Source organism: Vidua macroura, chromosome Z, assembly GCF_024509145.1.
Source record: "Vidua macroura isolate BioBank_ID:100142 chromosome Z, ASM2450914v1, whole genome shotgun sequence".
Lineage (NCBI taxonomy): Eukaryota > Metazoa > Chordata > Aves > Passeriformes > Viduidae > Vidua > Vidua macroura.
The window spans coordinates 61,150,470-61,174,153 of NC_071611.1; the positions used below are offsets into that span (position 1 = coordinate 61,150,470).

At 37.0% G+C, this 23,684-nt stretch overlaps 1 protein-coding gene across 1 annotated transcript in view; it reads left to right on the forward strand.

Moving 5' to 3' along the window:
• The window catches only part of ADGRV1 (adhesion G protein-coupled receptor V1), a 255,023-nt gene extending 232,172 nt beyond the window's left edge, over positions 1-22,851 (forward strand). The window contains exons 89-91 of the mRNA XM_054003522.1: positions 12,401-12,592; positions 14,339-14,516; positions 22,344-22,851. Coding sequence (XP_053859497.1) covers positions 12,401-12,592; positions 14,339-14,516; positions 22,344-22,462 — 489 coding nt within the window. The 3' untranslated portion in view covers positions 22,463-22,851. The remainder of the gene's footprint in view (positions 1-12,400; positions 12,593-14,338; positions 14,517-22,343) is intronic.
• Positions 22,852-23,684: the final 833 nt, after the last annotated feature.

Consider the following 23,684-nt stretch of genomic DNA (forward strand, 5'->3'; position numbering starts at 1 on the left):
GAAAGCAAAAGTACACAGTTTATAAAGCTCATGCCAGTACCAGTCACAAATGAAATATGTATTTTTTCCTAGAACATACTATTCAACTCTGGGATGTAGCCCAGGGACACAGAGAGGGCCACCACTATAAATAGGCTCACTTCCTCTGTCTTATGACATCTTCTGGAAGCTTCTGCTCTGATGAGTCAGAGGAAAATTAGAAGATCCCATGCAGTGGTTCAGATTATCAAAGCCACACAAAACTAAACAGAACCCAGTATTGGACAGACATGAGATGTAAGTAAGTGTAGCAGGCTGTAAAAGGCTGCCTACAGATTTTGCAAAAGGTGATTCTACACTGCAAATTAGCCCAACATAAGGCAATGAAGCTCTCATAGTGATGCCAAGATGAACTACAATTTATATCAAAGCTATCATGAAAAGGACATATGCTTGTTCAAGTAGATACAGTCCAACCAAATCTTCTGTCAGCTAAATGCACAAACCAAACACAGTTAAACACAGGCCAAACAATTCAAATATTGTCCCAGACACAAAATAAAATACACATCCAAAGCAATTCACATCTGCATTTTGACATCTGTTCAATAAAACTGTTTATGGTGGCTTGGCTTCTTACCTGGAAGGAAGGACAATAGTATACTTAGAGCCATTCACTTAACCTTGAAAGTTGTTCACTATGTGCAATTTTTTAAAGTAAAAATAGCTACAGTAAAGCAAGTAAAGAAAGCTTGTCACTTTTGAGACTTCATACTTTCTGACATCAGCTAAACTTCTGGTTGTAATCTTGATTGGACAGTAGCATTGGTATGCATTATAGTAGCTGTGTAAACATAAGCTGTCCACAAGACTTGATTACACTGTGAATCAAGAGAATGCAACAATTTTATATCTCTTTTTCTATGTTTACAACTTATTTCTTAAAGGAGAGTCCTCTCTGTTGCTAGTTACCACCATACTTTAGCACATTATTTCTGTAACTACTTATGAAATTATGATAAGAGATTCCATTTGGCTATTCAAGTCCATATATGACAGACCCAAAATCAGTCTATAGCTGAAGACAAAACTAAGAAAAAAGTCTGCAGTGTCAAGTAAAAATAGAAAGCATTGTTAGGATAGAACTGAAATACATGGGAAATTGATGTCAGAAGAGTAGTCTGTGTTTAGAGCTGTGTTTATTTGTTTAAATAATACACAGTGAAAAAGTGTACTGAAGTGGGCTTTGATTTACTGGATTTTCAACTAATCACTAGAAAAAAACATTTAGACTTTTCAGTGACACACTTAAAATAGAAAAATGTGACTATAATACATTTTTTACAGTAATTAACATTTTAAATCTTGCAGCATCTGTGAAGTTCCTTAATTTATTCTTGAAGAATTTTACATTAATATATTTCAGGAAAAATCTCTTAACACCAATTTTTTTCAACAGAAGGTGAAAAAGCAGTTTTAGCCATTCTCCTTAGGAGCTGTTAGTAATAGGCAGAATTATGTAGCACATAACAAGTAAGAAATGCAACTGTAAGTGCTGCAATTGGTGGATGTATATCTGCTGAAAAGTTATGTTGTTTTCATTTTCCACCTCTGTCAACTTTTCTTACTGTGAAGAATACAATAACAACCCACTTAGTTGGGTGTCTGTAACAAATCACTCATCACTGCAAATGCTTATTTTGCAGTGAAGACAGAGTAGTTCTTTAAGTACAGTTGATAATGACTTTGATACCCAAGGAAGTAAAGAATCAGAAGTTGCCCAAACCAGGACAAAATTAGCCTAAAAGAAAATCTTCAATGGATTCTTTTTAGAAGTGTTTTCCTCTAAAGAATCACAGAATCAGCTAGGTTGGAAAAGCCCGTAGAGATTGAGTCCAACCTATGACCCAGCACCACTTTGCTAAATAGAACATGGCACTGAGTGCAACGTCCAGTCTTTTCTTAAACACCTCCAGGGACAGTGACTCCACCACCTCCCTGGGCAGCCCATTCCAATGCCCCATCACTCTTTCTCTGAAGAACTTATTTCTAATATCTACCCTAAAACTCCACTGGCGCAGCTTAAGACTATGTCCTCTTGTCTTGATTATTGGTGTGGACTAAAGATACAGTAAGTGGCCAGAAGAAACAGCGACTCTTTGAAACAGTGGCATGATACGAAAATAGATTGTCTTTAACTCAAGAGTGGTTTGGAATACAATGAAGAAAGAATCCATGAAATAAGCCTGGGAGACTTCTATACATCAGCAAAACTTTTGGTGCTACAACAATGGTTCATTTACATCTTATGTTATTCCTGTATTTTGATTTTGACAACTAGAAGCCTGTTAGTTTGATAGCAGTTTTATTTATAAGTTTCAATAGCATCTTATTTATAAGATCAGATACTTATAAATAATACCTGGTTTGGATGTATTGACATTATCATACTAATCCAAGCTGTTGTCTGCTAGCTTGAGCAAAATAAAAGCAGCAGATCTGTTTAACTCATAGCAGGTATTTAAATACAGTTTCTCAGCAAAACTGAAGGAGTAAGAGTTAAGGAAAAAATATGGTGAGAATAAAATGAGGAAAGTATAAAAAATAGTAATACTGGATCTTGATACACAACTTTACTTGAATTTTCCTTGTGAGCATGGCAGAAGAAATGCTAGTATAGCTGTTTTATTACAGACATTTAGGTATTATTGTTTATTTGGAGGACTGATGTATCCTACATAATTAAATTGATGAGTTTTAGTCTGCATAATGACTTAATAGGAATTATATGAAATCCAACCACACTAAGTGCGGAATTATGCACTAAGATACAAGTAGTGAAAGAATTTCTGCTATAAATTGATAAGCTATGTATATATGTACATACATATAAGAAGTAGAAACTGGGATGAGTGTTTCACTTATCTCAGGACAAATGCACATCAGCAGCATAATACAGGTCTGAAGGAAGCAAATGTGAAGCTCACTTTGTAAACAAGAGCAATTTAAATGCTATTGTAAAGGATATTGGTGATGCATTATTTGGGATCCTGTGGACATTTCTAAGCCCATTGGTCAAAGAGATGAATTCTGTATATTGTAGCAGTAGGGGAAAAAAAATCATGAGCAGGAATTTGAAAATCTTATTTCAGAAGCCTGAAGGAATTTCACATTATCTGTCATCTGTTGCCTGTGTCTATATTGGCCTTGATCCAGTAGCTATATAATCACACTTGTGTCATCTTGCATGCAAAACAGTATACCCTAGTTTTTTAGTGACTTCAGTCTGTCTTCAGAATTTAGTCTAATTAAGAACAACTTTTTGAGTTCCAGCATCTCAGTTCTGTTCAGAAGGCAGTGTGATGTGAAAGATGCACTGAACATCTTTCCTAGTTATATTCACTTTGCCTGCATCTAATAACATTGACAGCTCTGGGACAAACACTTAAACATCTAAGCTGCTCAGAAACATTGAGTGTAGTGTGACCTCATACCACTGAGTTCTTCAAGATATTCAATGTTTCCATCTGTTAATCAAAAAGTCCATGAATTTAAGAAAGGTGTTAACTGCAGTGTTAACTGTTGTAAATCATTTGTAAGTCAGTTTGTTTGTAAGTATGTGAATGTAATGTTGTCAGTGTTTCCTTTCCATATCAAATTTTGGCGATGGATTATATTCTCCAAAATGGAACATGTGAACAGTTAGATGTGAGGTCTGAATATTACTGCTTAGAAGCAGCTGTCTCAGGAGGTTTTCTGATATATGGAGGACTGCAAATCTTTTGAGTCTGGAAGGAGTTGAGCTAACCACAGTTGGATGAAAATTACTAAATTATGTTTTCTTTATTTTCAGCAAAATGTCAAGTATTACTCTTTTGTTTTTGCCTTTACAAAGGTCAGTTGTATTTAAAGAAACATCAAATCAGCTTGTACTGACAGCTGATTGTTTAAATCTTCAGATATGTTGTTTTGCTGTTACCACAGAGACATGAAAAGTTTTAGTGACAGAGATCCTCAATTATAAAACTAGGATCCATACTGAAAATTTTTCCTTTTTCTTTCTATATCTTCTTAAAGAAGAGTGATCAGGAGATTTAGTTTGAGAGGGCTAGCATTTTATTTTCTGTGTGTGGGTGCCCGTGACTGTGTAAATAAAGCTCATTATCTACTGGAGACTTGCTAATGTTTTGATTATGCTTCAAAAAATATGAAAGATTAAAGGAAGGTGAAAATTGTGACTTATCCTTATATAGGTTCATATACTCTGTATAACTGGTGGTAGATTTTGAAATTTTGGTATTTCTTATGCCCCAGAACCCTCTGGGATTAAGCTTTTGAGTTCCAAAAAAGAGAAAATTGGCATTTTAATACACAGAGCGATTTCATTCTAAGTAAAGCAGAGCCAGCAGCTCTTGCAGAACTTTTTTCTCATTCCTGAATTCTGAAAGGTAACAGGAAAATAGTGATTCTCATCATGAAGACTTCTGCTTTCCTTTAGAGCTTTGTTACTTTCACATTAGCTTGTCCCTCCCATTATTATTAGACAAGTAAGCCAATGTATGTAACAGAAATTTTTTACTTCATAAAAGGAATATGTATTAACAGATCTGATTTTAATTCTCTAATTCTCTCTTTTAAATTCTTTAATTTTCTTTAGTGAACAGAAAAGACTCCCCACCACTGGGCGCCTAATTTATCACACTGATGTCCAAAAACTTTTTATATGGTCAGTAAGGAGGGAAATGTGAATCCAGAGGATGCTTCACCAGATATATGTGATGTTCCTTCTTTCACTTAGTATAGCATTTCTGTTTCTCGTTTCATTGGTACGTGATCTGGCTACTTTTTGGTACCAGAGAGGTCCTCCTCATAGGATAAAGCACAAGAAGAATCTAATGCAAAGTGAACCACAGAGGATGTTGTCTCCAGTTTCTGTTGCCTGTGCAGGAAAGAAAAATGAAAAAAAAAAAAAAAAAAAAAAAAGCAGAGGGGAACAAAAAATTCACAGGCTAAGAACTGGGACAGAAATGGGGAGCAATGGGGTGCCAGTCTGCTTTGTCTGCTCTTATTTGTTCTTAACCTTCTGCCACCCTTTGTAGTTGCTGAGATTTGCTGACTCTCACAGAGTCTTACTGACTTTCTGTAAGAAGCGGCTGCAGCCAGAGCTGTGGGGGGAATTGCAAGCTGCTTCTAAATGTTGCCTCTCCCATGTTTTCCTTCCACCTCTCCCAAGTTCCTGCCTTTGGTATTCAACTCAGTATTTCTTTCTTTTTTTCTCAGTTAAGCTTAAGTACAAAAATAGGGCTTTCTTTGTATTTCCAGGATGACTGCATTGGAAGGAAGTGACAGAATCTTATTCTAGCTCAATCTACACATTTGGCAAGTTTGGCTAACCATCTATATTTTCAGTGTATTTTCAAGCTTAACACCTCTCTTTTAATGTTGAATCTGTGTCCTTGAAACAAACAACAAAAACTGACCTAAAAAAACCCCAAAATTCCAACAAAAAAAAACCTAATAACCAGAATAAAAACCCCCAAGACCCTTTCCACTACTTACAGTACTGAAATCAGAGGTAAAAATGGCAGTTGTGTGGGAGTAGTTACAAGTGTGCTGAGAGCTATGCAAAATATTTATAGTGAATACTGAATATCCAAGCAAATTTGCTTTTTAAAGATGTGCCAAAGTGTGTGAACCGGTCAGGTAAGACTTAGCCAAATTTAGACTAAATCTGAGATGAGTACAGAATTTTTTGCCAGAATTTATGGCTTTGGCTTTGAGTAGAAGTTGCAAGATTCAGCATGGTATTGGCATAGCTGGCTCTGCATAAAGAGAAACTTGGCAGTGTATACTAAAGTTTCAGATGAGACATTAGTATTAGGAAAACTTATTCAAAATGCTGAAAGCACAATATTTTTTTCATTATTACAGAATATACCTATAACCTGTTTATCTGTGGAATTAAAACTTTACCAAAAACTGAAAGCACTCAAAATAAGTATATATCAGGGCAGACCTGTAAATGCGCTTTCAATTTAATTATAGATACATGAATTATTACTTTTCTTAATTCATTTTTTTAAGGTGGCTTCTGTTCATGTATGTGTGTGTGTCTGTGTGTGTGTGTGTGTGTGTGTGTGGTGGCAGTTGGCTGGTTCAACAGGTGATGCCTGCTGACATGGTATGAATTTTGCAGTCCTGAATTACATTTATTTATCCTTGATTACATTTATTATTGTTTTTTTGCTTTTGATGTTAATGTTTAGGTCTTCAGCTGTAAGTGACACAAATCTTGTTGTACAGAGCAAAATGTGGTGTAAATGCCTCAGGAACCAAAGTGCGGATAAGCAGTAAATGTTCACAGTTGAAACTGTGATAAGATAAATTGCAGGGTTGATAAGAATTACAATGGTTTCATCAAAACTATGCTTAATGGCAAATAAACATTCTAACACTTGATACACAGCAGGTCCAAAGTCTACTTTCTAAATGCAGTCATCAGCTGATGGAGCTGCACTGCTACAGACAGTTTTACAACAATCACTTTGAATGCTAAGAAACAGAACCACATATAAACAAGGGGTCTTTGATTTATATTTCAAAGGTTGTTATTTCTGAAGAGCCATGAGGGAGAGAGGTTAAGTGATGGCTTCAGATGTATCACATGACTAAGATGATATTTCTGCTGTAATAGCAAAAATAAAAGATCTTCAATCTACTTTCAAAGTAAAATATGATTGAAGAAAATAATGACAAAATAAAATGTACATTAAAGACTACATAGAAAAATGCCATGCCTGCAATTTATCATAATTATCTTGAAAAGCAAGGAAGGAAGGGAAGCAGGAAAGGAAGGAAAGCTTTCCTTGCAGAAATAAATAGATAATTATATGTTTTGTGTGTGTCGCTTCACTCACATTATTAATACCATTGCGTGTATGAATATTCAGTTCCATAACTAATCAAAAAATTATTAGGAAAGATGATATTATCAAATTTATGTCATGCATTACACAATGGCACTGATTATCATTTCTTGAATATGATTCCTTTAGTTTTGTAATTTCTTGCTTTGCAGATATTAGCTTTTCAACTTAATGAAACATGCAATTTATTTATATTAATCAGACTGATAATTTTCCTAAAAGAGGTAGGCACTTGTTATGTAAATCAGGGTTAATCTACAGCAGTCTTTGACCAGCCAGCGATGGAATACAGCATAAAGTACTTCACATAAATCAATGAAAACCCTAGGGAAGTTCACAAGAAATCAACCAAGACACTGAATAGTACACCACCAGAAGTGGCAGCAGCACCCCTGACCGTTGACAGCCAACCAAGAAGAACAGTGTGACCACTAAATTAACAAGGAAAGGACTTCCTAGGACTGGTTGCCAACAGTAAATAAGCACAGTCTAGACAGAGAATGAAATTAAATCTCAGCCTGATAAAATTAAAAATCTGAAATAAGACTAACCAAAGCATAAACTATCATACAGAAATGACAGTAGTGACGAAGAGTGTCAAAACCTGATCAAAGTATGGACAACTCTTCTTTTGTCAAAGATACATTTTTACCACCTGGCATGAATAAAGGTGTAACTGTAAAAATAATAGTGTATTTTTTAGCCACTGTGTTTTAAGGAACAGAGTGAACCATTTCTGGTAACTGAAATTTGTGGTCTGACTAAGTGGTCAGCTTTCTTCAGAAGCCTTGATTTTGCTTTAAGTATTCTCCTTTAGAAAAGCAATTTTTAGTGATACAGTCATGTGATGATATGTAACAAACAGAATTTCCCAAATAAAATTTATTTTTAATCAATTAATTATATTTATTAATTTAGAATTAATTAATATTTAATTAATTAATTAAATATAAATGTTATGTAAATTATGTTTTTCTAGTGCTAATATATACCCAGGCTGAAGTATAAGCAGGTTGAGGAATGGCTAAAATGGAGTGATGAAATTATTTTTTGTTCACAAAAATCCTCTTAAGACACTTTCGTTTTATATATAGGAATACCATTCCTCTAAAACAGATGATAGTATCTGAATGCACTTCTCTGTGGAAAATAGGTTCTACAATTTTCAGGGTAGGGTATGGTTAAAATACTTGTGGGAGAAATATGATGTATATTAGCTTCAAAAATAAGTCTAATGCCTTGGTATGTTTGTGTTTATCAGAATAATAATAAAGTAATGTGATGCAATAAGCACCTTGGTTTTCTCTCTGTATGTAAAAAGGAGATGATGAAAAGATTTTTGATTTACCCTTACTCATTACTAATAACAGAGTTAGCTCAGTTTTCAAATTTAGATGTACTGTAGTGCCATCACAGTAAGCTGGAGCACACAGAGTTAGTGCACAGAGACACAGAAACTCTGAGTGTTCAGTGTGTGTGCAGTGAAAGTTTCCTGTCCTCCAGTTCTGCATGGGATTTCATGAGGTGTAAAATGTATTAATGTATTCTGTCCTTAATTTACTAGCTTCCTGCAGCTGCTCCTCAAAATAAAAAAATCAATCTGTTGCATAGGAGAACCCTCCTCACACACATGCATGAACAAAACCCTCTTACCAATTATATTTTGTTCATATATACCAGGGAAAAAACTCCCTTCTTCTTCTATGGAGTAATTCCCACAGTCGTCTTGGACAGGTTGCTCCAGTGCTTAGTTACCCCTACATTAAATATGTTTTCCTCATATCCAGTTGGAACCTTCCCTGTTTCAACTTAGGACCATTCTGTCTACTTCTGTCACTTCCCACTGGCTTCTCCATGACTGTCTCTTTTAAGGTGAACTACCTGGCATAACCTAGAGCAGTACTGAGGCTGCTCCCACCTCACTGAACAAAAATATCCCATCAAGCTTTTCCATGTGAGCTTTCTTTCAGACAGTTGTACCTGTGTTTATATGGACATTGTTTTCCCTCTTTTTTCACTACAAAAGAGATTATGGGCCAGACCAGCTTGCTGAGATGAAATGGTAAGAGCTTAATTATTTTCCATCAGCAAATATCCAACAGTCTTTGCAGACTTTGGAGTCTCCTGCAGGCTTTTTTCATATAGGCACCATGTTTGAGAGCTGTAAGTTGCCTGTTTGTGCTCCCTTCTTCGGGACATTCTAATTTTCTGCTTGAAGCAGTTCCCACCTTCCTCTGTAGGAAATACATTTCTACTACCTTTTTCTTTGATCTTTTACTGTGGCATTGTACTAACACTACTGTGATAATGTATCCATAAATGAAATGGGGTTAAATGTTTTCTAAGTAGTCCTGTGGGCCCAATAGACAGAATTTATGTAGAATTACTATTAAATCCTCTAAAGTCCTAATTCTTTAGTTTAGTTGTTCAGTGTGCTTCAATGGAGCCCAGGTCAAGCTCTTGGATTATTAGTCAGTCATTGTAATGTGGGACTCAAGAGATTCTCCTGATTCTCCTGACTCCCCAGCACATGCTTGTGAGTTGAGGAGTGTGCCTCCCAATATATATGCGGCAGCAGAGGTTGCTGGCACTAGGCTGAGATTTTGGGGTTTGAGTTTAGCTTAGGTTTTTTTTGATGAAAACTTCTAATAAAAAATATTATTTCCCATAGACTTAACAGAGATGTCGTTACCTATGTTAACTAATATCCACACCTTGACCAACCTCTTTTCAATCCTTATGGAGGGTGAAGGTTCCCAGCAGGCCTGTCAGCAGAAATTAACTATTGTCTTTATTTAATTCTTAGTCCAGCCAGCAAGCACAAGGTCTGTGAGTCTCTGAAAAAGTACAGTAGTTCCAACTTGGCTAGCGTTGTTTATATGATAAACACACAAAAACATATTACAATGCCAACAACTTTATTTTCATAGCAATTTATGACTGTTTTTACAGTGTTAAAGGTTAAAGTGAAAAGAAACATGAGTCAAAAGCATGACAAAAGATAGTTCAATTCTCAGACTGGTGCTTTTGAAAAAACCCACTGAAACTGTGAAAGCTGTGGTTGCACCGACAACAACCTAAGTATCTGCACGGTGTCCATGCTCTTTCAGAGTAAACACCTTACTGGTAGCTGCTGGCTTGAAAAGAAACAGAAATCCATGTGATTTGCTGCATATCTTCATGTGTATGGTCTTTGGAACTCAGTGCTATCTGGGCAGGACCATTTGACTTGTTTTAGCTTCCTAACCACCTTCCTGGGGTTTTTTAACAGGGACACAGGACTGTCAGAATATGACCACAAAACCTTTTTGATGCTTCAGACAAAACTACAGTGATGATATAAAGCAACTCACATCTACAGAACATTATCTTATTGAGATCCTAGATTTGGAGAGGAATATAGGTGAAATAAGGATCCATCCTTTGTCCAGCCAAGCAAGGAATTCTCTGTCCAGCAAGAATTCCTGTGTAAATGTATTGCCTGCTTAGAACTGTTGGGTTTCATTACATATAAGCTTATGTTTGTAAGACATTGCTCTAACAATTTACAAGAGAGGAGAAGTAAAACACAGTTTTTGGTTCTGCTATCTGTCTCAGCCTTTGACTTCTCCTGTCCTTAGGTATTAAAATAACCTCCCTGTGTCCACATGATTACTATGGAAGGACCCAGAGGAGTTGTCACATCATCCATCTGCAGAGAGTTACACCAGGACACAGACCAAGTTAAGGAGATAATTGTGACACTTTATTCCATGAGTATTTGCTTTACAAAATGGGGTGTCCACACTTGAGGCTACACAGGAGAGTGACTTGTCATGGATCTTGTATGCCAATGCCTTGTGTCCCTGCAATTTCAAAAGACAGGACTGTGCAGCATCTTCAGCTAATGGGTTTTCTGGAAAAATACAAAACCACTTGAAATGTGTGTGCAACTTTTGTGGCTAGGCCCTCATAGAGACTGAACTGCCAGAGGCTACTCTGAATTTTGTATTGTCACTATAATTTGTCCTTCTTGGGGTTTTTTCCTTTTCATATCCATAACAACTTAAAATAAATCCATTTGCTGGCCCTATTATGTTTGATGTATATCAGAGTCCTTGAACTTGTTTATAGAATGAAAGGAAATTTTAGTTCCTTTTTAGTGTCTCAAACATGTTTACATCAATTTTATGGAATTTATTTGCTTATATGTATCACAAAAATATTTCCTCTCAGTGAACTGCTCTGAGTTGTCATGACAAATAAACAATAATCTGGAAAAGCAGGAACATGTTTTCTCAAGACAGTTTTTTAGTGCTTTTAGCACTTTTGTTTGATAGTTTTCTGTTAAAAAAAAAACCTCACCTCACATGCAGAGCTGTATGGTTTTATAGCAGCTGTGTGGGAGTATTTACAGTGTTTAACCAGCTGAGATTGAAATTCTCTTGAATCCCATTACCTTTTCTTATGTGTCACTTGGGACCAGATGACTCTGTTATATCATTTTGGCAACAGAAATTACCAGTCTATGTATTGTTAAGTGCTGTTGGGTATTTGCAGTCTCTTCTTTTTTTAGGTATTTTCAAAATTTGTTTCATTAGGAATTCACAAATATAATTAGATTAAACTCCTTACTGTTTGTAATACCAGTTAGTACTTCCATGCCAGTGAATACCTTTAAAATGAATTGTTCTGTTTAGTACAATTGGCTTCAGGGTCTAGAGAACAATATGAATTAAAAAAAAAAAAAACATTGCAAATATAATTGTATTGCAGTAATTGGTAAGAATGCAGAAGACTTCTTTCTGTACTATTTTGGTTACCCCTTCTTTAGTAATTTTTGAACAGGTTGATTTATCAGTATTCCCTCAGTATTGGTGCAGCTTAAAAGTTAAAGTCAGATTTCATATTAGAAGTTAAATTACTGGATTTCTTTATAAACACAAGACATGGTTATATTATTTGTCTTGGCTCAGACTAAAGGTCAAAATTAGCAAGTTTTAAAGAACTTCAGAAGCATACAGGAGAGCCTTTGATGTAATCAGAAATTAAAATCAGTGCTGAATTAGTGCATGTCACAGAACATCTGATTTATAGTTATGGTATCTGTGACAGCAGCAGTGCAGTTTGCATGAGGTAAAGATTGCAAAAAGCCAGCAGGTCAGTAAGAAAATGAAGAATTGTGGCTACAGAACAGCAGCCAAATACTATTATAAGGGAGGTCTTTAACCTCATTTTCACTGTTATGACAACTGTGAAACTCAAGTCGGTTTTGTTGGTTTTGGGGTCGTGGCTTTCCTTTGCGACTCTGTAGGTTGAACTAAATAATTTTCAAATATTTGTGTGTGTGTGTGTGTTCTTGTGTGTTTTTTAGCTGACGAACTCAGGATATGAACTTACTTGTAACTTTTAGATCTCTGATGGACAGTGATGTCATCCAATATTTTGCACAGAAAGCTCTGAACCAAGCTCCCTGCATTTCACAAGCTGCTGTTGTCTTTCAATCTCTGTTTAAGGGTCTTTATGTCTTTGTGGTATATTTTATCCTGCACAACCAACTTTGCTGTCCTGTGAAAGCAAGTTATACTGTTGACATGAATGGGCATACAACTCCAGGATCAGCATTTTTCACACATGGCAGTGGTCTTCCAGCTGCGGGAGGAGAGATCAGCAAGTCTACACAGAACCTCATCAGTGCTATGGAAGAGGTAAGAGTCCTCTGTAGTTCTCTATTGTCATTAACTTTTTTATTGAAATGTACCTGGAAATTTCAGCACTAGTTCTGAAGTGTAATACATGGGAATTAGATGCTAAGTATTATAGGTTGAGGGGGGAGAGCTTTTTTTTTGCATTTATTTTAATATCAGAAATATCTTATCTTTGTCCGTGTTTATCCAGTTATCTTTATCCATGTTATTCTTGGAACTTACTGTGCCCTGATGACATACCTCCTAGAGAATTTGCCCTTTCACATTTGAGTCTTCAGTTTATTATAGAGGTTGGCTAAAGTGTCAAAAGTAGGTCATGAGAAATCAAAATATCAGGTTAATTCTTTCAGCTTACTATAGGTTTTGGATGAGTTTTAAGTGGTTAATTTCTCAGTTATGATGTTCAAAACTTCTGGAAATTAAAATAAAGTTAGAATAAAATTGGAATGGAATGGAATGGAATGGAATGGAATGGAATGGAATGGAATGGAATGGAATGGAAAGGGGAAAGTGGAAAGGAAGGGAGTGGAAATGGGAAAAAGGAAAAGGGAAAAGGGAAAAAAATAAAGGAAAAGGGAAAAAAAATGGGAAAAGGGAAAGGAAGGTGTAGTGGGTTTACCCTGCCTGGATGTCAGGCACCCACTAAAGTGGATGATATAGAGTATACTTAGCGATATTAACTTAATTTATTGCTAACAAAATCAGAGCAGCATAATGAAAAAAAAAAAAAGACCTTAAAAAACCTTCCTCTCTTCACCAACCCTCCTTCTTTCCCGGGTCTAATTCGTCCCTCAGTAGCACAGGGAGACAAGGAATGGGGTTATGGTCAGTTCATCACCTGTAGCATCTGCAGCTTGCTCCTCAGGGAGGGGAGTCCTTCCCATACTTGAACATGGGGTCCCTCACACAGAAGACAGTTCACCATGAACTTCCCCAGTGGGAATCAATCCTACAGGCAAGAGTCCTCCCCAGACTGCTGCAGCATGGGGTCTCTCTTTCAAGGGGTGTAGTCCTTCATGGACAGGCCCCAGTGTGGTCTCTGAACACCTCTCACAGCCTCCTCTCAGGCACCCCTGTGCTCTGGCATGGGACTCCTCCATGGGTTGCAGGGGCACAGCTGCTTCCTCATGGTCTGCATCATGGGCTGCAAGGGAATCCCAGCTCTTGCATCTGGAGCATCTTCTCCCAGTCATTCTTCACTGACTCTGGTGTCTGCAGAATTGTTCCTCTCACAAATTCTCACCCTGCTTTTCCCTGGGCACAGTTACATCTTCTCAATAACCCATTTTTTTTTTTATTCTTCTTCTTAAATATGTTATCACAGAGGCATTACCACCATTTCTAATTGGCCCAGATGTGGCACTGAATACATCTTTGCAGCTGCCAGGGATTGCTCTACCAGGCATGGAGGAAGCTTCCAGTAGCTTCTCACAGAAGCCACCCCAGTAGACCCCCTGTAACCCTCCCTACTACCAGAATTTGGCCATGAAAACCCAATACAGAATGGAAGGAAAGGCAAGGGAAAGGGAGATGGAGATAGGTAGATATAGATACAGATATATTAGATATAGATATAGATATATAGATACAATTTACTAAAAATTTTAAAAAAGCTTCATTATAGAAGTGACGGAGTAGCTGGTTTGAAAATCTCTTGGTCTTCAGTTCGGCTCTGGTCATAATTTCCAGTTTCTTTACAATGGTTTTGATGATCACTGAATTTTTGTGTCTTTTTACACTCTGCAGGTGCCTGCAGACTGGGAGAGGGCATCCTTGCAGCCTGCTAGTCAAGCTAATGCTGCCTTTAAGCAGAGTCCACAAAATGGTAATGTTTTCCACCCTTCTGGAGGATTCAGTACCAGCTCATTAGTTGCTGATGAGGAATCACAAGAGTTTGATGACCTAATATTTGCTTTAAAGACTGGTGAGTGACTCTTCCCCTTGCCCTTCAAAGTTTGCTGTATTGCTGTGTTGTTATTCATCCTAATGGTGCCACCATTCCACGAGATACAGTTAATGAGGTCTCTTAATATAATCTGATTTCCAAAGAAAATCTTAAAATTTAAGAAAATCTTAAAGATCAGTTATCATGGGAAGGTCTGATAGGGCAACCAAAGAGGCAAAGGAATCCTACCTGATAAGATGTGGCATACACTAACCAAAGCCCACCCAGGTAAAGTACAAGTGGACTTGCTTGGTAGCAGGAGGTCACCTAAATGATCATTAGGGATATCACTGAGCCTTGCAAGAGACAACAGCAAGATATTTGTGGGAGTAGCAAATTAAGTGACCTGGCACACACAATTTCAGAAGCTTGTTACCCTCAGTGATATCAAGTCAAACTGGATGGAAGACTGGGAATGCTGATAATAAATAGGTATTTTTATTCAGTGAGTTCATAACGCTCTATATTCTAAACTGATTTAGATTGCAGGAAATGCCTCTAATTATGGGGCCCTCAACACGTGAAGGACATGGACTGATTCCAGAGGAGGCCGTGAAGGTGCTCAGAGGGCTGGAAAGCCTCTGCTGTGAGGAAAGGCTGAGAGAATTGGGGTTGTCAGCCTGGAGAAGGAAAGGCACTCAGGAGAGCTTTGAGTCCCTTCCAATACCTAAAGGGGCTACAAGAGAACTGGAGAGGGACTTTTGACAAGGGCATAGTGGGAGAGGACAAGGGGGCTTTGAACTGAAAGAGGGCGTGTTTCGATTAGGTATTCGGAAGAAATTCTTCTCTGTGGTGGTGGGGAGGCCCTGGCACAGGTTACCTGGAGAAACTGGCTGCTGCTGCCCCATCCCTGGAAGTGTTCAAAGCCAGGTTTAATAGGACTCTGAGCAACCTGATCTAGTGGAAGGTATTCCTGCCCATGGCAGGGGGTTGGAAATAGATGGTCCTTATGGTCCCTTCCAACCCAAACCATTCTATGTTTTGTGAAAATCTGTTTTATGCTTATTAATTTTTCTAAACATTTTGCAGACTAGTTCTACTTTGTTAGCAGTCAATTTTTCTTCTCAAGACTTTCAAAGGTAGGTGCAAAAGTTACAGTTGAAAACCTTTTTTTTTAAGTATGTAAGAAGGTAGCTTTTACTTTTTGACTTCTTCAACACTAAGGAATTTCATAGATAGTTAATAAGACATTAAAGTATCTAGATATAACACTCCTATTATTACACAATGTTTACTGCTTAAGTAAATCAGTTGGCATGAGTCTTAAGGCATGAAGAACAATCTAGGCAACAGCCATAGCTGAAACATAATACAATTCAACACATATTCAGCACTTAGTTACTTTTTCTGAAGTCTTCAAGCTCTATCCTTAGTTGACTTAAGTTCTTTGAGAAAGTAGGTCTAAAATCAACTTTCGGTTTTCTTGCCTAAAGTCTATTATTGTCTTCTTCATTAAAATTTTATCATAATTTTTTATGGGCATTTCATATTAATGTGATTTGAGGTAATGACCTCAGGCCATTGTTGGAGAAAAATATTTTGTTTACATTACTGATTCAAGTAGTGCCAGACAATTTTACACCAATGCTTATTCATGTGCCCACATGGTGTCCCCAGTGGTGTTACAACAGCAAAAATCCCCATGATTTCTAAACCAAACCAGTTGTCCCATCTGGTTTCAGGCCCACATTTGAACAAGATGCACTGAAGAAGTGGTGTGGAAGGTTAGAGCATCTTTGACCAGCAGAGTAAATGTTTATCAGCTATTGTCTCAGACACAACCTCTAGCTCAACATTTTTCTTAAAACAAAAACAAAACAAACAAAAAAACCACACCCAAAAAAACCCACAAAAACCAACAAGCTTTTCTGTAACTAAAAATCTTTTTTATTCTTTTCATCCTGACACATTCTCCAGTTCAGTTAAATGCATGGCCAAGTAGAGGGAGACAAGGAATCACATGGAAGTAATAAAAAGGAAGATGAGGTGGTGGAAAGCTGGATTTTTTTTTCTCTGTTTGGTAATATGGACCTATGCTGCTAAAATATTCACTGTGCTGTGGTCTAACAGTATTATGATAATAGTTAAGCTAGCAGGCACTGAAATAAGCTCATCTCCTAGTCTCTAAACACCACATTTCTTCCTCTATTGCATCATTGCTTGTGCTCACATGAAACCACAAGAAGACAGGTTAGATTTCTCCTTTTATTTTTCTTTCCTCTCCCTTCTCTCTCCCACTCTACATGAGTTAGTCTGATGCCCTTCGAACACCAGTCCTTGCTCCAAGGAAGTGGTCATTGGCAATTGGAAGACAAGGACCTTTTCTCTAAATAGGCTAAAGTGTAAAGGCAGCTAAGATGCCTTTTTGCTGAGCTTTTCTTGCCTATAATTTGCTGTGTGAGGAGCTTCTCAAACCCTTTTGGAATAGACTTTATGTCAGAAGGCTGAGAATTCCTTATTCTGGAAGAGAAGGGAGAAGATGCTTTTCCCCCCACATTAGCTAGTTTTATCACTGGTAAACTGGGGGGTGCTGCTTTTGGAGGAAGATTAGAAATACTGTTGTTTCACCTTTACCTTTGATAAACTGAAACAGAACCTTCCATTATCTGTGTTCCCTAAAACTGTCAATCTATACTAAAACTTATCTATAAATAAGAGCTAAAATGTTAACTCCCACTCTGAGGACTGAGGATCAGCACTGATTAGCAGAGGAATATGTAAAAATGTTTTTATGCCCCTTTGTGTTTCATCTGTTCTTTCTGCTCATGTAGTTCTGAGCTGTCTGAAGGTGGCTTTAACTTATGCTCACAGGGAATAATTTTGTGGCCAAGGTTTAACCTGGCAGCCAGGATCACTGGGAATGAGTATGATCATAGCAAAGCTAAAATTTCATTCCTGCCCTTCTGCCACTCTCAGCTGTAGAAATGAAGACAGGTTAAAAAAAATCAACCAATCCTCCACCGAAAAACTTTGGTTTTAACTTGTCAGTGTTTAATAATTTGCAGTGTGCAGTGCAGCCCCATAAATAGTTGTGCTGGCACACTCAACCTTGTTGCTAAAGGAATGTGTCACAGAACTGTGCACTTAGCCCTTGGTTCCACGGTCATTAATGCTGGACCTAATTACAGATTAACCTGAAATACAGGCTGGGTCAGATGGAGGCATACAAGTGCAGTCCTAGCAAATAAGGTGGATAGCAGTGTGCTGTTTCTTAGCCACTTGTTATGCTAGGTTTGTACAAACATCACATGGTGATAGGGTTTTTCTGTTTTGTGTGAGAAATCCAGTGGGCTTCTTATATCATACAGCCATTGTATTTGAATGCCTTACCAAGTAATTCCTTCTTTCCATCAAATATGCTCATATCCATACAGAAATACACAGTTGGGATTCACTCTGCTCACTACATCTTGTCATTTCTTTTATTTTGGGGATCTTTTGGAAGACAGCTCCAAAGTGGCTTATGTGAACAAAATAATAAAACAATTATGGTAGGAAAAATAATTTAGGGACATGTCCTGCTAATTGACATGTGCTAAAAGCTTTTTTTTTAATGCTTATTGATTTGTATTTATTTATTTAATTGTATTTTATTTATGGCTCTTATGATGATTCAAACAGCTTCTATTGAGAAGGTTAGTTATTTGTGAATTACTTTTTGTTGATTTCAGTAATGACTTTAACAGTCTGCAATTTTGGTCTTGATCTCATTTTCCCTCTGATTTCTTGTGCAAGGTTTATATTGATAGTCAATTTAGTAAGACCTTTGCCTTCCAGATTGCAACAAAGTAATATGTTATTGTAATTGAGAATAAAGCCCAATATACCAGAATTCCCTGAGGACTTGTACTCTGGTAGAGAAGCATTAAGGCATGAATAAATGCATGATAGCTTTACGGATTTCTGAACTTCCATCTATATCTTACAAATACTCTTGTCCTCTCCCTTTCTGTGATGCACAAAACCAATTTATTCCTTTGGATGAAATGTGAAACCAAAACACATGAAAGCCTTTGAGGGAGGCCCAAACTCCTCCAGAGGTGACCATGGTATCTAGATACATATTTAGCAGAATACTGCTACATTCAAACCTCAGTGTTTTTTTAATCTTAATAAAGGCAATTGTGATAAATATTATAGAAATACTCTAGTATTTCTGTAATATGATGCAAATATTTGAATGATTCCCTGATAGGGAAAATACCTGGAAAAATCTACTAAGCTAGAACCCCATACAAATACAGCTGTTACAATAGCAATGTTATATAAAACGATCCATGATTTTCAATCTAATACAGCCAGAGTTCCAAAGTCAGCATTTTATAAACCTTGGTGACCCCATTGACGGTGCCTGGTTTAAGAATAAAGCATTTCATGTGGCCATTCTGAACCTGACAAAACACTTGAAATTTTAATTCTGAAGGGTTTTCAGTGCAGCATCCTGGAGACTCTCTATTACATGGCATATATGGATTGTAGGTGACAAAGTTCCTGCCTTATCAATCTTTGTTTTGAAGGGCTCACTTCAAAGGAAAAAAGAAAGGAAGGAAAGCTAGCTAGTTTGCATATTAATTCAGTTTTCTCATCTGTGGTTGTCACACATATGTTACCTGATGGCTATTGAATGTGACTGCGCAATGCCCAGTAAGCATTTTTAGTTCAATCTGAACGTTATTTCTAGAAGCTGGATGTCTCTTGGTGTAATTTCTGTGAAGTTAAAAACCTGAAAGAAGAATTAAATTTGGTTTGTGTAGCTTATTCATATACATCACACACATATAATAAAATCATGATTGATTAAGCAAGATATAAGTGCTTGAGAGATAAAAAGTTTTCCCAGTGATATGAGTACAGTACTTACAAAACAGACTCTCTCCCTTAAAATGTTTTAGTGAAAGTCTGAGCTATCTCTGAGCAAGCAGATGATAACAGCTGGTGTTCCAGGGCACGTATGGATGCATGGTGTAGCCCTTCACCAGCAGATGTCAGTGGAGGAACCTCTCTGGGTTTGAAGCCTGAGCTGAGACTTTTCAGTTTACAGCTAGTGCTTGCATACAAAAAGAAAAGAAAAGCTTCATTTTCTTGCTTATTTTTCTTCACAAACTGGGGAAAAGTAATACTCCCTGCTACATATCTACCATCCAACTCTAGCATCTCTAAAAGAGTGCATGCTTTTTTGGGATCTGATTGAGTTTAAATTCCAATCTAATCTGAGAAAACAATGGACCAACGAACTCTGTAAAACTCAGTTGTGTAAACAGTCATACCCTTTCCAGCCAGTCGACTGTTTGGTAAGCTGGTATCCTGGTTACGTTGCAGTTCTTATTCCTAAAAAGGATCAGCTCTAACATAGTTTGTCTTTGCAGCATTAGCAGAGCAAGGCCTTTGTAAACCTAAAGTACCCAGTTTCAGTCTCTGACTTCCAAGTTCCTGATAAGAACCTCTGTAACAAAAAAAAATCTCCTTTGACTTTGCACAGAGCATAGACAAAACTTGCACGTATATGACATTTAAGAATATACATAGTATAATACCATTAGACCAATATCTGATCTTTTTAGTGCCCAGCAAAAGATTTTTAAAGAAACCCTGTGCTAAATAGTTGCCACTTTACCAATGTAGCCACTGGTAAGACAAATATCTTTCTAACACCAACACCCATTGTTCACCTTGAAATCTGAGCCCAAGGTGATCATATGTGTGATTTCAAATGGTTTTAAATAGTGGGGGAGGTTCAGTTTTTCATACCGTTTTCAGATTGACTAAATGTCTTTAATGAATTTGACTGTTAGTATGATACATAACAAGTATTGTATTATTTCTTAATTCAAAGTATTTTATTTACTTCATGGTTTTTACTTGATCGTCCATCCCCATGTGGTAAATGCAACAGTCTGATTCATCTTCCCTATTACAGTCAGGTTTCCTTTCTAAAATAATCAAATATCAAACAATCAAAATAACTTGTTCAAACAATTGCTGTTTTTCCCAGGACCTTCAAGCACCTTTTGGATACTAGGATCTGGCTCAAATAAAAGGTTGAATGTGCATAGAAATATAAATCAACTTCAATACATTTATAAACAAGTATTTTAATAATTCAGATCCTAATCTTGACTTTGTTATTGTATCTCTATGTTGATGGATTTTTACTCTTGTCATACTCTGGCAGTAGTTGTTTTCTCAAGAGCTTGGGTCATGCAGACCTAAGGACTCAGTAGTGTCAGTGAACACATGTTCCCTCCATGACCCAAACACCAAAACCAGGTGTAAGAAGGATCATGGTGCAGCTTACCCACTTTTTGCCTGGATCATAGGGAATGGATCCAAGTTTGGCCCCTACCAGGACTTCGTCCAGACCTCTGCAGGAAAACTTGGCAGGACCTTCTGTGCAGGTGCAGGTTCTCTGGAACAAACTCTGTATTCAAGACTGCAGCCTGACTTCCCACAGCAAAGCAGCATCTCACTGCTGCTTGGTTTACCATACTTCTTTTCTGCATGAGGGGTGGTGTGTGGAAGGGTGCTAAGAGAAAACTTTGTCAAAGTGGAACAACAGAGAGCATAGAAAAAGGTGAAGAAACTAAAAAAAATTAAACTACTCTTTTCTTTTCTCAAACAAATCAAAAACTGGAATGCCAGCTGATGTAGAAATAAGAGATGCACTGTATACCTGATAGAAACTCTAGAAAATGTTTTTCAGTATGAAATGCAAATTACTGCCTCTCCCAGCATACCCTATTCAGGGCTGTTTTGAGCCAGATGTCATTCCTTTGTAACTGCCTTGAACTGCATGTGGTTACAGATCTGCTTCTGCCTAAAACAAATGACTTCCCCATAATTTGTAAATGACATCGCTGCAGGATTGTACTTGAAAGTGATTCTTATTGATATCCTCATGCCTCATTATACTGATATGCAGTTCTCAACAAATTTAAAGCCTAGACACCTAAGCCCTCAAAACTCATGTATTGTATAGAATTTGTTCTATAGCTCGAGGAGAGGAACTGAAAAAGCACTGAAATTTATAGTTTCAACAGATTTTTTTGTGACAAAATGGTCTGAAAAAATTTGCATTTCATAAAAACTAGTGCAGGATTATGAATCTTCACACTAATCAACTCAAACCTCCCCCACAATAAAAGCCCAGATGAAGTCCCCATCAAACAAATAGGAAGCAGAAAGCTAGCAGAAGTCCTATGACAAAAGGATGGAGAAGGTAGCCTCCTGAGGTCTCTTCCAGACATGTTTTGGAGGTTCCCTTGGACCAAATTCTAGTATTGTTTTCTGGCAGAAATAAAACTTAATGCAACAGTTTATGTCAAATGTGGGTTTAAAGAATATTTGTTCAGCATTTTTTCTCGTGTTGAATTTACTGTCCTAATAAGACAGCTGGAATTATCATTTAACTTGGAAATTGTATCATTAAAAATCAATTTTTCATGAGGAAGTTCTTGGAAGTACCAGATGCTAACAGCCAGACCATGAACCCAGTCCAAGCCAGGCCTTGATTTATGCTTTTCTGATTTCAAGGCAACTTCTAAATATCTATTGTACCACTTACTGGGCCAAATAAAGTGAATGACAGTGGAATTATGAAAAAGCATATCTGGATGGTACAAAGCTATGTCAGCTAATATTATAATCCATGAATTCAGAATGGTAGACTAGTATGAAGAAATTTGCCACGTGGTTGCAAGATAGGGAAACATTTCAATAATCAGAATAAAGCAGAATGGGACAAAGTATCCCCGTTTCTGTGTCAAAATTTCATTCTCACTTATTTTTGTTGTTTTTTCTCTATTTCAGGTGCAGGTCTCAGTGTCAGTGATAACGAGTCTTGTCATGGCAGCCAGGATGGTAGCAGCATGGCTAATTCCCAGATCGTAGAGCTTAGAAGAATACCCATAGCTGACACTCACCTCTAATTCCACAGCTTGCTTGGGGTTTTGTTGTTGTTGTGGTTTTTTATTCAAGCCTCGGTATTTTTATATTTGTACTTCCTTTTGCACTAAAACACTATATGAAACTGTAGTAGAATGCTGTTTTCTTTACTGAATGTTTAACAAAGAATGTTTGCTTGAGGTTTTGCATATCAGAAAAAAAAACTGTAAATTTTTTATAGTGGGTGAGCATCAATAGATACCATGGCAATTAGCCTAGATTTGTATCTTGTAAGTAGAGGGTACATTTCATAAACTGTACCTTTTTTTTTTAATTAACCTGTATATTAACACTGATTAATAAAGCAATAGAGTCTGTTTGATACAAACCAGTCTGATATTTCTCCTTACTGTTTATGAAGATGAAAGGTGATGCAGACACCCTGTTGAATAGGAAAGCATTCTAGTGGCACAGTTTTTCTAAGTTTCCTAAGCTGTACTCTTCTCACTTTTTTTTTGAGTACCCAGATCTGTGAAAAAATTCAAATAAAGACAAACCTTGATCCAAAGATATTGAAATTTAAATTGTGACATGATAAATATGTGATGATCTGAAACACAGAGGAAAGGGGAGATGAAGAACAAGAGTGAAACCACTGGCAGCTGTGTGCTTTTAACTTCTTTACCTTACTGGTTTCATAATATTATGAAACCAGTCTTCACAGTCTCTCGCTCTTCACAGTCAAAAATAAGAGGAATTCCAAAGAGTTGAATTTTCTGTTGATCTCCATGTAGATAGTCCTGTTCTGATTGAAGGGTTCAAGTATTGCATTACAGAGTTAGAACAGTAATCTGGGGCCATAAATGAGCAAGAAAAGTTCTCCCCTTGAAAGAAAAAAAATAACAGAGGAAGTATTTCAGAACTGAGAGGTGGAGGCAGGCTGATCTTTTAGGAATCATTAACTCTGCTTGTGCAAAGACAGTCTGGAAGAAAAACATATTAAAGCAGTAGACCAAGGGAATTTTCCTCTGAATGTTTCTCAGTGTAGTATAGACATATAGTAAATGAGAATGTAAGTCTTTTATACATTCCTCAGGAACTTGCTAAAGGCTTCACACTGGGTAAGGTCTGAGCAACAACCTCTCCCTTTAAAAGAAGAATTTTCTTATAGAAATCTTTCCATTAATTTTTCTAGAATAATATGCAAATTTTGCTGTATCTAATTAACTTTTGAGCTTAAAAAAAGCCAAAACCAACAAAATAAAG